The following is a 17,270-nucleotide window of genomic DNA, read 5'->3' on the forward strand; positions in this document are numbered from 1 at the left end:
CCTTATCCAGGTGCTAATGAAGGTGTTTTATTGACAGGCACAGGAATCCCTGCAGAATGGCAACTGCTCAGAAGCAAAGGAATTCTGTGGTATGGTTTTGTTTGTGTATTTCAGCACAATAACGGGAAAAATGGGGGAATTTTGGCTGGAATAGTGCATCCAGGTGCTCTGTGAAAATAGCAGGCTAGTTTGGTCTTTTAATGATGAATAAAGAATATCTAGAAAAAATTATAGAAAAACAATCTTAACTTTGTTGTTTGATTGGTAGAAACCAGCTGTGTCCTACAAATACTGTAACACCAAGCGTAAGGAATGTGCTTAACTTTATAAATCATAAAAATTCATTGGTTTCTTGCTGGGATTTTCAGAGTGCAGTTGTATTTCCCAATAAAATTGCCACGGAGCAGCAATCCCTGATGCTGGTGAAGAGGCTCCTGGCAGTGGCAGTGTCCTGCATCACTTACCTGAGGGGAATCTTCCCTGAAAGTGCCTATGGAACCAGATACATGGATGGTAAGGGGCTGCTTCCATCAGAATTTACAAAAATTCTTGTCATGGAGTTGTTTTTAAGGCCATTTGGTCTTTTTAATGAGTGGATGTCATTTTGATGCATGGAATGGAAATTTCACATATTAATAAATTACATTTTGTTATTGCTGCTGCTAACCGAGCATTAAAATGATGCTCACACTTGTCAGTAATGTTAATTTTAGTCTCTTCTTGATATGTGCTTTTAGGCATTGAACTTTTCATTGCACTTTGTCCTAAGTTAATGTGTGTGTGTTTTTTTTGGGTTTTTTTTTTTGAGAAATTTGTGTGAAAATTCTGCGGGAAGACAAAAACTCTCCTGGCTCTAGCCAGCTGGTGAAATGGTAAGTTGATTGCACACAGGTAAGATTTCCTCAGCATCCAAATGCTCAAAGGTTCCTTCCTGGCTGTTTGCAGAAAAAGGCAAATCCCACATTTGTGTCACAATGGTATTTTCAGCTCAGGGCTTAGGACAGCACAAATCTCTGTTTGCAGAGTGACTATATATTTATTAAATACTTTATATTTACTAAATAAACACTAAATATCTAACACAATGTATTTGTATGCTTCATTCCTCTGAGCACGAGCTAAATAAATAAAACACTAAATATCTAACACTAAATAAACTAAATAAACACTAAATATCTAACACTAAATAAACTAAATAAACATTAAATATCTAGCACTATTTGTATACTTTATTCCTCTGAGCACGAGCTAAATAAATAAAACACTAAATATCTAACACTAAATAAACTAAATAAACACTAAATATCTAACACTATGGATTTGTATGCTTCATTCCTCTGAGCATAAATAAATAAAACACTAAATATCTAACACTAAATAAACTAAATAAACACTAAATATCTAACACTAAATAAACTAAATAAACATTAAATATCTAGCACTATTTGTATACTTTATTCCTCTGAGCACGAGCTAAATAAATAAAACACTAAATATCTAACACTAAATAAACTAAATAAACACTAAATATCTAACACTATGGATTTGTATGCTTCATTCCTCTGAGCATAAATAAATAAAACACTAAATATCTAACACTAAATAAACTAAATAAACACTAAATATCTAACACTATGTATTGGTATACTTCATTCCTCTGAGCATGAGCACTTCAAGGATGCACAAAAATGCAAAAATCTAAAAGCAGTTCCTCTCTAGTTGATGAGGAGACTCAAAGCCACCATTTTGCATCTGAAATTTAAATGTCTCACAGATTTTATTTTAATTAATTAATTAATTTGATAAACACTAAATATCTAACAATATGCATTTGTATGCTTCATTCTTCTGAGCATGAGCTAAATAAATAAAACACTAAATATCTAACACCAAATAAACTAAATAAACACTAAATATCTAACACCAAATAAACTAAATAAACACTAAATATCTAACACTATGCATTTGTATACTTCATTCCTCTGAGCATGAGCTAAATAGGTAAAACACTAAATATCTAACACTAAATGAACTAAATAAACACTAAATATCTAACACTATGGATTTGTATGCTTCATTCCTCTGAGCATAAATAAATAAAACACTAAATATCTAACACTAAATAAACTAAATAAACACTAAATATCTAACACTAAATGAACTAAATAAACACTAAATATCTAACACTATGGATTTGTATGCTTCATTCCTCTGAGCATAAATAAATAAAACACTAAATATCTAACACTAAATAAACTAAATAAACACTAAATATCTAACACTAAATAAACTAAATAAACACTAAATATCTAACATTATGGATTTGTAGACTTAATTCCTCTGAATATGAGCACTCAAGGATGCACAAAAATGCAAAAATCTAAAAGCAGTTCCTCTCTAGTTGATGAGGAGATTCAAAGCCACCATTTTGCAGCTGAAATTTAAAGATCTCACAGATTTTATTTTAATTAATTTCTTCATTTAGTAAACACACCCAATTTTTGTTTGTTGACTCTAAGAAAAAAAAAAAATCATAGGGTAAATTTTGATTCCCTAATTGGGTCTTGCATAAAAAGTAAATAGCAACATCTAAATCAAGGTAAAAATTTCTTTATGCTTCAGCAATGTTGCTGATCAGCTGAATTACTGATTTATAAATCAGTAATTATAAATGATAATAAAATCATGGAATGGTTTGGGCTGGAAGGGACCTTGAACTTCCTCCAGACCAAACTGCTCCCCTGATTAATGAATATTTGTGTTGGAAGGTGTTTGAAGCATTACAATGTGTTTTTACTGATCAATTCAGTAAAATTCAGCTCAATTCAGACCTCCAGATTGTATTTTTAATTGATTTACCTCCAGGTTATATTTTAATTGATTTACCTCCAGGTTATATTTTAATTGATTTACCCCTAGGTTATATTTAAATTGATTTACCTCCAGATTGTATTTTGATTGATTTACCTCCAGATTACATTTAAATTGATTTACCTCCAGATTACAATTTTAAACTGATTTACCTCCAGACTATATTTTAATTGATTTACCTCCAGGTTATATTTAAATTGATTTACCTCCAGATTATATTTAAATTGATTCACCTCCAGATTACATTTAAATTGATTTACCTCCAGATTACATTTAAATTGATTTACCTCCAGATTATATTTTAAACTGATTTACCTCCAGACTATATTTTGATTGATTTACCTCCTGATTATATTTTAAATTGATTTACCTCCAGATTATATTTAAATTGATTTACCTCTAGATTACATTTTAAATTGAATTACCTCCAGATTATATTTTTAATTACTCATTTAATAGGTTGGGATGATTTGGTGTTACACATTTTGTATCACTGCCAATAAGATGGAATGATGGATAAGTGTTATTATTACTTTAATCCAGTAAGAATAAACACAAAATTTTCATTTTTTTGGTGCTGTTAGTGAGAAACGAATGCAAATCAGCAGTTGCTGGCCAATGTTCTTTGCTTTTTGCAGGATGTTGGGATGCTATGATGCCTTGCAGAAGAAATATGTGAGTTTTTTCCACTCTTATTTCAGTTTTAATGCAATTTTGATTTCACTGAGCTCACTCAGCTGCAGTGTGGGATGCACAAACGTTTCTGCATCAAACTCTTGCAAACAGCAGCACAAAAAACCAGAGAGGGATCTGTGGGTGTTTTCTCTGCAGCTCAATCCTCTCCTCCTCAACAGAGGAAGAAATTTTTATTCCTGCGGGCTTTAATTGCCTGGGTTGGATTTCAGAGCTAGAGAAAAGCAGTTTGGGCAGCACAGATGGGCAATGAAATATATTTAATGTTGCAATGAAATATATTTAATGTTCTTTTTTTTTGGTTTTTTTTTTTTCCCTGTTTATGTTCCTGACAGCTGAGACAGATTGTCCTGGCAGTGAGTATCTCTGAAAGGCAGGGGCATTTTTGAGGGATATTCTTTGAGGAATGTGCAGTTCTCATTCTTTATTTTCTTTTCCTTTATTTTTCTTCAAAACCACAGGTTTATACCCAGACAGAAGAGCCTCAGGTAAATCTGCTGGAATATCTCCCTGGTGATAATGTGGATATGGTGAAATACAGTGGGTGCAAACAGGAATATTTAACATGCACCTCTGTTTAAAAAGAGCATTTTGAAATTATTTGAAATTACCAGCTGTAAAAATGGGAATTTTTACAGTGAGAATTGCCATGTGTGGAATTACATTTGAGTGTTTTCAGAAACCAAAATATCACTGCAGGGTGAAATGTCCCATCCTGACTCTGCTTAACAAATTTGTGGGACTTTTATGGAAAACACAAAACCCACTGTGTGTCCCACAAATTTTCATTCAAACTGGAATATTTTATGCTAAAAACTTCAGCTGATTTTCAAAATATTTGATCACACTGATTCCTGGAAAAGAATCATCATTTTTATGAAGTTTTAAACAGTTTTATGCATTTTTTTGCTGTTAATTGTTAGAGGATTAGGAAGCTGTATTCAGCACATGGGAGTTGGGTTTCAGTTATTTCCTTTAAAGGCTGACAGATTAGTGAGCAGAGCTGCAGCAGGAGTGTTTAGAATTTAATAATTAATTTAATAATTAATTAATTTCATAATTAATTAATTAATCCTGGCTTTGTTTGCAGACAGTCACTGAGTGTTACCACTTCAAGTTCAAGTACACCCACAATGGGCCACTCCTGGATTTTGGCAGGTAAAACCCAAAAAAAATCCAAAAAAAACCCAAAACAAAACAAACCCCACAACATTTTGCTCGGTCACAGCTACAGAAAAATGACTTATTTTAAAACAATTAATTAAAATACAGTTCAAACTCCTCCCAGCTTCCCTCCTGCATCAAATGCTCCTTAAAATAGAAAAGGAGAACCAGGAGATCCTTGCCCTGCTCTGCAGGCCCTCGGGTGGGAGGAGCTGGGGAGCAGGAGAGGTTTTGGCTTTGAGCTGGGATTCTGGATTTCAGGTGGAAATGTTGGACCTGGATGCCAGGAGTCACTTCTGCACCAGGTTTATTATCATTACCAATTGAGGGAAATAGATTTGTAGAAAATTTTTAGTGTTGAGGAGACATTTAGAGAACCTAAATATGTTCAGTGTTGAGGAAACTTGAAGAGAGCCTTTATTTAAGGGAAAGCGCTTCCCAGAAGTGAGGCTTTCACAAGTGCCTCGTTTTCTCTTCATTTCAGTATTTCTTTGGGGTATTTAGGCACTGTGTGGTGCAGGATGGAGCAGTTGGTGCCAGGTGCTGATCCCTGAACTCTGCTGATGTCTCTGGCTCAGGGTTTGATCTCCCATAGGGCAGAGAACGTGCAGGACTCAGGCAGGGTTAGGAACTGCAGTGCTCCATCTCAGACCTGAGGCAATGAATGTTTGTTAACAAACAGAGAATGAAACTGCTCACTCTGCATTAAATTTTACTGGAATGTTTACCAATTCAGCCTGAGCTTGTCTGGCCCTTGGTGCTGAACCAAAAAGTGGCAAACCGTGGTGTTTCACCCCACAGACACTTTGGGCTGGCTGGATTTGTGGTGTTTCACCCCATTTTTGGCTGTGGATTTGTGGTGTTGCACCCCACAGACACTTTTGGCTGTGGATTTGTGGTGTTTCACCCCACACACACTTTTGGCTGTGGATGTGTGGTGTTTCACCCACAGACACTTTGGGCTGATGGGTGTGTGGTGTTTCACCCCATTTTTGGCTGGTTGGATTTGTGGTGTTTTCACCCCACAGACACTTTTGGCTGGGTATGTGGTGTTTCAACCCATTTTTGGCTGGCTGGGTATGTGGTGTTTCACCCCACAGACACTTTTGGCTGGCTGGGTGTTGCAGTTGGGTTCATGGAGACAAGTCCAGGCCTGCAGGTTTAGTCGGTCAGGTTTAGGGTTAGGGGTTAGGATTAGGGTTCTGTTCCATCCCACTGGTGCTGCTGGGATGGAGCTTCCCCCCATAACAGGGGCTGCTCCTCAGGTTTCCCTCTGTGGAGAAGCTTTAAGGTGATGGTGAAGGAAAGGAGTCGGTTCTGATGGAGGGTTTGGATCCAGAGCTTTGTTCTCTGAATGCAGCACCAGCTCCAAGAGAACTCCCTGAGCCCGTGGTTGCTGCTCCTTTGAACCCCAGGGAAGGGGCAGGGAGCCACCAAGCAGGGACAAAGGGACAAAGGACACCTGGATGGCCCAGTGCCCACCCAGGGGTTTGAATGTGCCAATCACTCCCTGCCCTTCTGGAATTCCAGGAGTGACAGGCAGCGCTGGGAGGGGAAAGCAGAAATGATTGATAAACCTGGCAGGGAATTATCAGGGGAGGGACCCGAGGTTCTGAGCTAAACCCTGAGATCCCAACGCAACAAAAGCTCAGGTGTTGCTGTGTGTTTCCAGCAAGGACAAGTCGGAGTGCCCCATCAGCTGTGCAGACACCAAGAGGGCCAGCATCCTCCTCATCCGCAAGATCTACATCCTGATGCAGAACCTGAGCCCCCTGCCCAGCGACGTCTGCCTCACCATGAAACTCCTCTACTATGATGAGGGTATTCTGGAAAATCAAACTCCAAACTCAACATTGATTATTCCCCTCCCCACGCAGTTTTTGCAGTAACCCTCTGTATTTAAAGGAGAAAAGAGTTAAAATCAGTTTTGCAAGATCTAAAACATTTCATTTCTCTGCCTTACAGTGACAAATCAGAGCTTCTATTTTCTCTCTCTGTATCCACAACCTTCAAAGAGTTTTACCAGGGCTTTGCCTGTTGTGCTTCATTTACTCCAAACTCACTATTGATTATTCCCCTCCCCAAGCAGTTTTTTTTGCTGTGACTCTCTATATTTAAAGGAGAAAAGAGTTAAAAAGCATTTCATTTCTCTGCCTTACAGTGACAAATCAGAGCTTCTGTTTTCTCTCTCTGTATCCACAACCTCTTCCAAAGAGCTTTACCAGAGCTTTGCCTGTTGTGCTTCATTTACTCCAAACTCAATATTGATTATTCCCCTCCACACACAGTTTTTACAGTAACTCTCTGATTTTAAAGGAGAAAAGAGTTAAAATCAGTTTTGCAAGATCTAAAACATTCATTTCTCTGCCTTACAGTGACAAATCAGAGCTTCTATTTTCTCTCTCTGTATCCATAACCTCTTCCAAACAGCTTTATCAGGGCTTTGCCTGTTGTGCTTCATTTGTTCCAAACTCGATATTGATTATTCCCTTCCACACACAGTTTTTTGCAGTAACTCTCTATATTTAAAGGAGAGAAGAGTTAAAATCAGTTTTGCAAGATCTAAAACATGCATTTCTCTGCCTTACAGTGACAAATCAGAGCTTCTGTTTTCTCTCTCTGTATCCACAACCTCTTCCAAAGAGCTTTGCCTGTTGTGCTTCATTCCCTCAAACTCAATATTGATTATTCCCCTCCCCACACAGTTTTTTACAGTAACTCTCTGTGTTTAAAGGAGAAAAGAGTTAAAATCCGTTTTGCAGGACCTAAACCATTCCATCTCTCTGCAGTTACCCCCCCTGATTACCAACCCCCAGGCTTCAAGGAGGCCAAGGACGCGGGGCTGCTGTTCCAGGAGGAGCCCATGTACCTGAACGTGGGGGAAGTGCCAACGCCCTTCCACCTGCTGAAACTGAAAATCACCACGGAGAGGCAGCGCATGGAGAGCGTTGATAAGAGCATCCTGAAGCAGGGAGAGACTGCTGAGCCCCTCCAGGCGTGTGGGGTGAGCAGAGGTGACCCAGAGGAGGAGAGCCAGGACATGAATGTAAGAGCGCAGGCTTTGCTTTGGGTAGCTTTTTGAAATTTTTTGTCATGTATCATCTAAAAAAAGTCCATGATTATTTCACTGTGTGTAATTTTCAGACATGGTTAAGCAGTACAGAATGCCTTAAATTCATTTTTTCCTGAATTTTACTGCCATCTCTATTTTCAGGCATTTTTAAGCAGGACAAAATATCTTAAATTCTTTTTTTCCTGAATTTTACTGCCATCTCTATTTTCAGGCATGTTTCAGCAGGACAAAATGCCTTAAATTCATTTTTTCCTTAATTTTACTGCCCCAGTTTGCATTTTGAAGCAGTGCCTGTGCATGAGGAGCAGCAGAGGGACAGCTCATGTCATGGGGACACTGCCATCTCTATTTTCAGACATTTTTAAGCAGGACAAAATGGCTCAAATTCATTTTTTCCTGAATTTTACTGCCATCTCTATTTTCAGACATGTTTCAGCAGGACAGAATGGCTTAAATTAATTTTTTCCTTAATTTTCCTGCTCGAGTTTGCAGCCTGGTACTGTTGAGGCAGTGCCTGTGCACGAGGAGCAGCAGAGGGACAGCTCATGGCATGGGGACACTGCCATCTCTATTTTCAGGCATTTTTAAGCAGGACAGAATGGCTTAAATTCATTTTTTCCTTAATTTTACTGCCATCTCTATTTTCAGACATGGTTAAGGAGGACAAAATGGCTTAAATTCATTTTTTCCTTAATTTTACTGCCATCTCTCTTTTCAGACACATTTCAGCAGTACAAAATGCCTTAAATTCATTTTTTCCTTAATTTTACTGCTCCAGTTTGCAGTTTGAAGCAGTGCCTGTGCACGAGGAGCAGCAGAGGGACAGCTCATGGCATGGGGACACTGCCATCTCTATGTTCAGACATTTTTAAGCAGGACAGAATATCTTAAATTCATTTTTTCCTTAATTTTACTGCCATCTCTATTTTCAGACATGGTTAAGCAGGACAAAATATCTTAAATTCTTTTTTTCCTTAATTTTACTGCCATGTCTATTTTCAGGCATTTTTAAGCAGGACAAAATGCCTTAAATTCATTTTTTTCCTTAATTTTACTGCCATCTCTATTTTCAGACATGTTTCAGCAGGACAAAATGCCTTAAATTCATTTTTTCCTTAATTTTACTGCCATGTCTATTTTCAGGCATTTTTAAGCAGGACAAAATGCCTTAAATTCATTTTTTTCCTTAATTTGACTGCCACCTCTATTTTCAGACATCCCTTATTTCAGTTTATTCCGCCACAAATCCATCTCAAAAGTGTGTCCTTGATCATCTGAGGGGAAACTTCTCCCTTGTGTGCCTGCAGTCAGTGACAAACCTGTTTCTCCATCCAGGAGGATCCTGCCTTGGATAATGAAGTGGAAGATAAGAATCATGTGAATATTTCAGAAGCTCCAGGTAATATTTGTATATTTTATATTATAATTTTTAGATAATAATTAATAATTCAGAGCTTTTCCTTAATTAGTAATGTTCTTGGGGCAGAGCTGGTGTTGTTTGCTTTGGATTGTTGATTTTTTTAAACCTTTATTTAATCTCCAGTTCTTCTTTCAGGAAAGAATTCAGCTCATGGAGGTGAAGCTGGAGGGATCCAGACTCCTGCCCATGTTTCCAATCCTCAGGTAGGAAAACTCTGCTCTGTCATCTTCAGCTTTTCCTGCAGCTCCTTCTTCCTTGGATTGACTCATGGCTGATCTGCTGAATCCCCGTTTCCCACAGTCACAATTCCCAGCCACAAAATTCCTTCACATTTCACTTCCTGCTGTTTTCCAGAACATGGAAATGGAAATAATTAGCAGGGAATTCCACTGCTAATTCTGACAAAGCTTGTTTAAAACTTGGTTCAAACTTCAAAATTCAGGTTTATTGAATTCTTCTACATTTCACTTCCTGGTGTTTTCCAGTGTCACCCAAGTTTCTGAGTGAAAAGGGGGAATTTAATTTCCATTTTAATAATGGAAATGCATGGAAATGGAAATAATTAGCAGAGAATTCCACTGCTAATTGTGACAAAGCAAAGCTTGATCCAAACTTTAAAATTAAAGTTGATTGAATTCCTTTGCATTTCACTTCCTGCTGTTTTCCAGAACATGGAAATGGAAATAATTAGCAGGGAATTCCACTGGTATTTCTGACAAAGCAAAGCTTGTTTAAAACTTGGTTCAAACTTCAAAATTCCTGTTGATTGAATTCCTTTACATTTCACTTCCTGGTGTTTTCCAGAACTGTTCTAAAGCACTGCCAAAGGGCTGTTCCTCTGAAATACAAAACAAACAGGTGCTGGGACTGTTTCTGAGTGAAAAAAGGGGAATTTAATTTCCATTTTAATAATGGAAATCCATGGAAATGGAAAGAATTAGCAGGGAATTCCACTGGTAATTGTGACAAAGCAAAGCTTGTTTAAAACTTGATCCAAACTTAAAGTTGATTGAATTCCTCTACATTTCACTTCCTGGTGTTTTCCAGAACTATTCTAAAGCACTGACAAAAGGCTGTTCCTCTGAAATGCAAAACAAACAGGTGCTGGGACTGTTTCTGAGTGAAAAAAGGGGAATTTAATTTCCATTTTAATAATGGAAATCCATGGAAATAATTAGCAGGCAATTCCACTTCTAATTGTGACAAAGCAAAGCTTGTTTAAAACTTGATCCAAACTTTAAAATTAAAGTTGATTGAATTCCTTTGCATTTCACTTCCTGCTGTTTTCCAGAACATGGAAATGGAAATAATTAGCAGGGAATTCCACTGGTATTTCTGACAAAGCAAAGCTTGTTTAAAACTTGGTTCAAACTTCAAAATTAAAGTTGATTGAATTCCTTTACATTTCACTTCCTGGTGTTTTCCAGAACTATTCTAAAGCACTGACAAAAGGCTGAAATACAAAACAAACAGGTGCTGGGACTGTTTCTGAGTGAAAATGGGGAATTTACTTTCCATTTTAATAATGGAAATACATGGAAATGGAAATAATTAGCAGGCAATTCCACTGGTAATTGTGACAAAGCAAAGCTTGTTTAAAAGTTGGTTCAAACTTAAAAATTAAAGTTGGTTGAATTCCTTTACATTTCACTTCCTGCTGTTTTCCAGAACTATTCTGAAGCACTGCCAAAAGGCTGAAATGCAAAACAAACAGGTGCTGGGACTGTTTCTGAGTGAAAATGGAAAATGTAATTTCCATTTTAATAAACTGCCTAAATGGGAATTCCACTGGTAATTGTGACAAAGCAAAGTTGTTTGAAATTTGATCCAAACTTTAATTTTTAAGTTGATTGAATTCCTTTGCATTTCACTTCCTGGTGTTTTCCAGAAGATGGAAATGGAAATAATTAGCAGGGAATTCCACTGCTACTTGTGACAAAGCAAAGCTTGTTTAGAACTTGATTCAAACTTCAAAATTAAAGTTGATTGAATTCCTTTACATTTCAGTTCCTGGTGTTTTCCAGAACTATTCTAAAGCACTGACAAAAGGCTGTTCCTCTGAAATGCAAAACAAACAGGTGCTGGGACTGTTTCTGAGTGAAAATGGAAAATGTAATTTCCATTTTAATAAACTGCCTAAATGGGAATTCCACTGGTAATTGTGACAAAGCAAAGCTTGTTTAAAACTTGATTCAAACTTAAAAATTAAAGTTTATTGAATTCTGCAATTTCCATTCTAATAAACTGCCTAAATGGGAATTCCACTGGTAATTCTGATAAAGCAAAGCTTGTTTAGAACTTGATCCAAACTTAAAAATTCCAGTTGATTGAATTCCTTTACATTTCACTTCCTGGTGTTTTCCAGAACTATTCTAAAGCACTGACAAAGGGCTGTTCCTCTGAAATACAAAAATACAAAACAAACAGGTGCTGAGACTGTTTCTGGGTGAAAATGGAAAATTTAATTTCCATTCTAATAAACTGCCTAAATGGGAATTCCACTGGTAATTCTGACAACGCAAAGCTTGTTTAAAACTTGATCCAAACTTAAAAATTCCAGTTGATTGAATTCCTTTGCATTTCACTTCCTGGTGTTTTCCAGAACATGGAAATGGAAATAATTAGCAGGGAATTCCACTGGTAATTGTGACAAAGCAAAGCTTGTTTAAAACTTGGTTCAAACTTAAAAATTAAAGTTTATTGAATTCTGTAATTTCCATTCTAATAAACTGCCTACATGGGAATTCCACTGCTAATTGTGACAAAGCAAAACTTGTTTAAAACTTGATTCAAACTTGAATTCAATCAACTTGAATTTTTCTTTACATTTCACTTCCTGGTGTTTTCCAGAACTATTCTAAAGCACTGCCAAAGGGCTGTTCCTCTGAAATACAAAAATACAAAACAAACAGGTGCTGGGACTGTTTCTGAGTGAAAATGGGGAATTTAATTTCCATTTTAATAATGGAAATCCATGGAAATGGAAATAATTAGCAGGGAATTCCACTGGTAATTGTGACAAAGCAAAGCTTGTTTAAAACTTGGTTCAAACTTCAAAATTCAAGTTTTTAAGTTTGGAAAAAAACAAAACCAGCACATGCTTCTCTCTGCCAGGGCTCTCCAGCACACCCAGCTGTGATTTCCAGGGGTTTTTACCATTTAAACCCCCCCCAAATTCAGTCTGAACTCAGGCACTGTGAATTCCCCACACTGGGTGTCTCCAGGGTGGATTTTTGCAAAATCTGCTTTGTTACAGCTTCTTTAATTACAATTTTAGTTGTAATTTTAGTAATTTTAGTTGTCGCTTTAGTTGCAATTTTTTAATTAATTTGTTACAGCTTTTTTCTTTTTAATTTTCTGCTTCCAGGTTGATCATTTGACCCGCAAAACATCTGAGCTGATTGTGTCAGAGAGCAGGACAAGAAGTGGAAAGATATTCCAAAGCTGCATTGTTAGTATCAAATTTTCCTTTAATTCTCATCATTTCTCTTGCAAACAGTGAAGAAAACTCAAGAGCTTGAATGCACTTGCTATTGGCAGAATGAAATTCTCATCACTTCCTAAGTTCCCATTCAATTCCAAAAAGAATTCTCAAGGAGCTGGAAGCTGATTTGATGCAAGGTAACACAGGTTGAGAAAAATTCTTAAATTTTAGTTGATATTTAGCCAAAATTTCCTGCAGGTTTGACCCAGCTGTGCCAGCAGAGCTCACCCAGTGCTTCCTTGTGCCAAAATTGTAACCTCACCCCTGTGACTCCTTCATTCCAAGAAAAATCCTTTTCTTTTTTTTTTTATTTAAATCAAATTTAGCAGGCAGTGCTGCTTGTGAGGACTCAAATCCTTCCCACCTGGCACAGCTGGAGCAGATGTTGTGCCCAGGCTGGAATTTGATTTTGGGGCCTCATGTCTGTGCTGCTCCTGCACTGAGTGAGCTCTCACCACGCATTTGGAATTCTGGCAATGCCAAGAGAGGGGCAAATCCTTCTCCAAAACCTTTGGGGTGAATTTTTCTCTTTTGTTTTACACAAAAAATTGTTTCCCTGTGAGGGTTGGGATCTGCCAACGCTGCAGGTTTGACCCATCTGTGCCAGCAGAGCTCACCCAGTGCTTCCACTTGGGAAACACTGGGCCAAAATTATAACCTCACCCTTCATTCCAAGAAAAATCCGGGTTTTTTTTATTTAAATCAAGTCTGGCAGGCAGTGCTGCTTGTGAGGACCCAAATCCTTCCCACCTGGCACAGCTGGAGCAGATGTTGTGTCCAGGCTGGAATTTGATTTTGGGGCCTCATGTCTGTGCTGCTCCTTCACTGACTGAGCTCTCACCACGCATTTGGAATTCTGGCAATGCCAAGAGAGGGGCAAATCCTTCTCCAAAACCTTTGGGGTGAATTTTTCTCTTTTGTTTTACACAAGAAACTGTTTCCCTGTGAGGGTTGGGATGGAATTCCCAGAAAATCTGTCCCTGGCACCCTGGGACATTGAAAAGTGTCCCTGCCATGGCAGGGGTGGCACTGGATGAGCTCTGAAGTCCCTCCCTGTTTCCAACCAATAAAATTCAGAGCTTTTTCCTAATTATTAATGTGACAGAAAATAAGGTAAGGTTGTTCTGTTTGCTCACCATCCCTGGGTATTTTTCCAAGAGATTTTACTGAACTTAGTAATAAATTTATTAAACAAATCACAATTGATTTAAATAACCAAAAGGACAGTGGAGCTAAAGGTTCATTGTCATCTTTGAATGAAATTTAAAGGTTCATTGTCACCTTTGAATGGAATTTAAAGGTTCATTGTCACCTTTGAATGGAATTTAAAGGTTCATTGTCACTTTTGAATGGAATTTAAAGGTTCATTGTCACTTTTGAATGGAATTTAAAGGTTCATTGTCACCTTTGAATGAAATTTAAAGGTTCATTGTCACCTTTGAATGGAATTTAAAGGTTCATTGTTATTTTTTCATGGCACAGGCAGGAGCAGCAGGACTGAGCTCTCAGGGGGTTTTTGGGTGCTGAGCAGCCTCTGCAGAGCTGGAATCTGGAAATCATGGAATGGTTTGGATGAAGGGACCTCAAAGCCTGGGCAGGGTCACCTTCCACCATCCCAGGGTCACCTTCCACCATCCCAGGGTGCTCCCAGCCTGGCCTTGGACATTTCCAGGCATGGGGAATCCATGGAATCATCTGTGCCAGGGCTTCCCCTCCCCACAGGGAAGGATTTCCCCCATATCCCCAACCTCAATTTTCCCTCTTTCAGCCTAAATCTTCCCACCCCACAGAAGGATCTCTCCCATGTTTCCAACCTCAATTTCCCCCTGTTTCAGTCTAAATCTTCCCATCCCATAGGGAAGGATTTCTCCCTTATCTTCAAACTCAATTTCCCCTCTTTCAATCTACACCTCCCCACCCCACAGGGAAGGGTTTCCCCCATATCTCCAACCTCAGTTTCCCCTCTTTCAGTCTAAATCTTCCCACCCCACAGAAGGATCTCTCCCATGTTTCCAACCTCAATTTCCCTCTGTTTCAATCTGAACTTTCCCACCTCACAGGGAAGGATTTCTCCCATATCCCCAACCTCAATTTCCCCTCTTTCCATCTACACCTCCCCACAGAAGGATTTCTCCCATGTTTCCAGCCTAAATTTCCCCCTGTTTCAATCTACACCTCCCCACCCCACAGGGATGGATTTGTCCCATGTTTCCAACCTCAATTTCCCCCTGTTTCAATCTGAACCTCCCCACTCCACAGGGAAGGGTTTCTCCCATATCCCCAACCTCAATTTTCCCTCTTTCCATCTACACCTCCCCACCCCACAGAAGGATTTCTCTCATGTTTCCAACCTCAATTTCACCTCTTTCAGCCTAAATCTTCCCACCACACAGGGAAGGATTTCCCCCTTATCTCCAACCTCAGTTTCCCCTCTTTCAGCCTAAATTTTCCCACCCCACAGAAGGATTTCCCCCATGTTTCCAACCTCAATTTCCCCCTGTTTCAATCTACACCTCCCCACCCCACAGGGAAGGATTTCTCCCATGTTTCCAACCTCAATTTCACCTCTTTCAATCTGATCCTCCCCGACCCACAGGGAAGGATTTCTCCCATGTTTCCAGCCTAAATTTTCCCTCTTTCAGCCTAAATCTTCCCACCCCACAGGGAAGGATTTCTCCCATATCCCCAACCTCAATTTCCCCTCTTTCCATCTACACCTCCCCACCCCACAGAAGGATTTCTCCCATGTTTCCAACCTCAATTTCCCCCTGTTTCAATCTGAACCTCCCCACTCCACAGGGAAGGGTTTCCCCCATATCTCCAACCTCAATTTTCCCTCTTTCAACCTAAATCTTCCCACCCCACAGGGAAGGATTTCCCCCATGTTTCCAACCTCAATTTTCCCTCTTTCCATCTACACCTCCCCACCCCACAGGGAAGGGTTTCCCCCTTATCTCCAACCTCAATTTCCCCTGTTTCAATCTGAACCTCCCCACGCCACAGGGAAGGATTTCTCCCTTTTTTCCAACCTCAATTTCCCCTCTTTCAGCCCACTCCTTGTCCTGTGCTGCATTTCCTGCTGCCACAGCTGCAGCAGGAAAACGTCCCAACAGGAAAACATCCCAGCCTTCCTCAGTGGGTCAGTGCTGCCAGGAAACAGCACCCAGATGTTCCTGCAGGCCCAGCACATCTGGGCAGGCCCTGGGGTGGGGCTCAGGCTGTGTCACAGCTCTGGGGGTGGCTGTGCCCTGTCCTGCCCCCACAGAGCTCCTGTAATTCCATTGTTGGTTTTCCTTGGCAGCTGCACCCGGCTGAGCCCTCCTCCAGCCAGGAGGTGCTGCCCAAGAGGAGGAAGCTCAGCGAGCCCAGGGAGCGGTTTTAGTGCCCAAAAGGAGGAAATTCAGCAATTCCAAGGAGCCGTTTTAGTGCCCAAAAGGAGGAAATTCAGCAATTCCAAGGAGCAGTTTCAGTGCCCAAAAGGAGGAAATTCAGCAATTCCAAGGAGCAGTTTCAGTGCCCAAAAGGAGGAAATTCAGCAATTCCAAGGAGCAGTTTTAGTTGCCCAAAGGATGAAGCTCAGCAAACCCAACGAACAGATTTAGTTGCCCAAAAGGAGAAATTCAGCAATTCCAAGGAGCAGTTTTAGTTGCCCAAAGGATGAAACCCAAGGAGCAGTTTTAGTTGCCAAAAGGAGGAAATTCAGCAATTCCAAGGAACAGTTTTAGTTGCCCAAAGGAAGAAGCCCAAGGAGTAATTTTAGTTTCCCAAAAGGAGGAAATTCAGCAATTCCAAGGAGCAGTTTTAGTTGCCCAAAGGATGAAACCCAAGGAGCAGTTTTAGTTGCCAAAAGGAGGAAATTCAGCAATTCCAAGGAGCAGTTTTAATTCCCAAGAGGAGGAAATTCAGCAATTCCAAGGAGCAGTTTTAGTTGCCCAAAAGAAGAAGCCCAAGGGAGCAGTTTTAGTTGCCCAAAAGGAGGAAATTCAGCAATTCCAAGGAGCAGTTTTAGTTGCCCAAAAGGAGGAAGCTCAGCAATTCCAAGGAGCAGTTCTAGTTGTAGTAATTCCAAGGAGCTCAGCAATTCCAAGGAGCAGTTTTTGTTGCCCAAAAGAAGCCCAAAGCACTTTTAGTTGCCCAAAGGATGAAGCTCAGCAATTCCAAGGAGCAGTTTTAGTTCCCAAAAGAAGAAGCCCAAGGATCAGTTTTAGTTGCCCAAAAGAAGGAAGCTCAGCAACTCCAAGGAGAAGTTTAAGTTACCCAAAGGAGGAAATTCAGCAATTCCAAGGAGCAGTTTTTGTAGCCCAAGTTCTCCACTCCTGTTGCGTGTTCACTGTTGGTTTGAAGGATCTGTTCTGCTCCATCAGCAGTGCCATGAGGATGTTTCTTAAGGAAGGAAAATGTCAGCAAGCCCAGCTGAGGAATTCCAGACTCATTTTGCACAGAAATCCTTGGATTTTTGGGGCTTTGTGGGTTGGCTCCAGGTCCTGATGGTGACGGAGGAAACTCATCCCCAGCACAAGGTTTCAGCAGTGGGCTCTGGTTCTGAGCCTGCCCCAGCACCTCTC

General features: G+C 39.6%; 1 protein-coding gene across 1 annotated transcript; it reads left to right on the forward strand.

Moving 5' to 3' along the window:
- The first annotated feature begins 56 nt into the window (after positions 1–56).
- Positions 57–16,705, forward strand: HORMAD1 (HORMA domain containing 1). Its single transcript, XM_054293507.1, has 14 exons — positions 57–89; positions 369–513; positions 809–872; positions 3,510–3,546; positions 3,900–3,920; positions 4,026–4,052; positions 4,655–4,722; positions 6,401–6,549; positions 7,518–7,774; positions 9,137–9,200; positions 9,357–9,424; positions 12,589–12,672; positions 16,007–16,429; positions 16,466–16,705. The coding sequence occupies exons 1-13, from the start codon at positions 57–59 to the stop codon at positions 16,085–16,087; spliced, it is 1,098 nt and encodes a 365-aa protein (XP_054149482.1). The 3' UTR covers positions 16,088–16,429; positions 16,466–16,705.
- Positions 16,706–17,270: the final 565 nt, after the last annotated feature.

Source organism: Melozone crissalis, unplaced genomic scaffold, assembly GCF_028551555.1.
Source record: "Melozone crissalis strain CALT ecotype California unplaced genomic scaffold, PUWL_Pcris_2 ptg000153l_1, whole genome shotgun sequence".
Classification (NCBI taxonomy): Eukaryota; Metazoa; Chordata; class Aves; order Passeriformes; family Passerellidae; genus Melozone; species Melozone crissalis.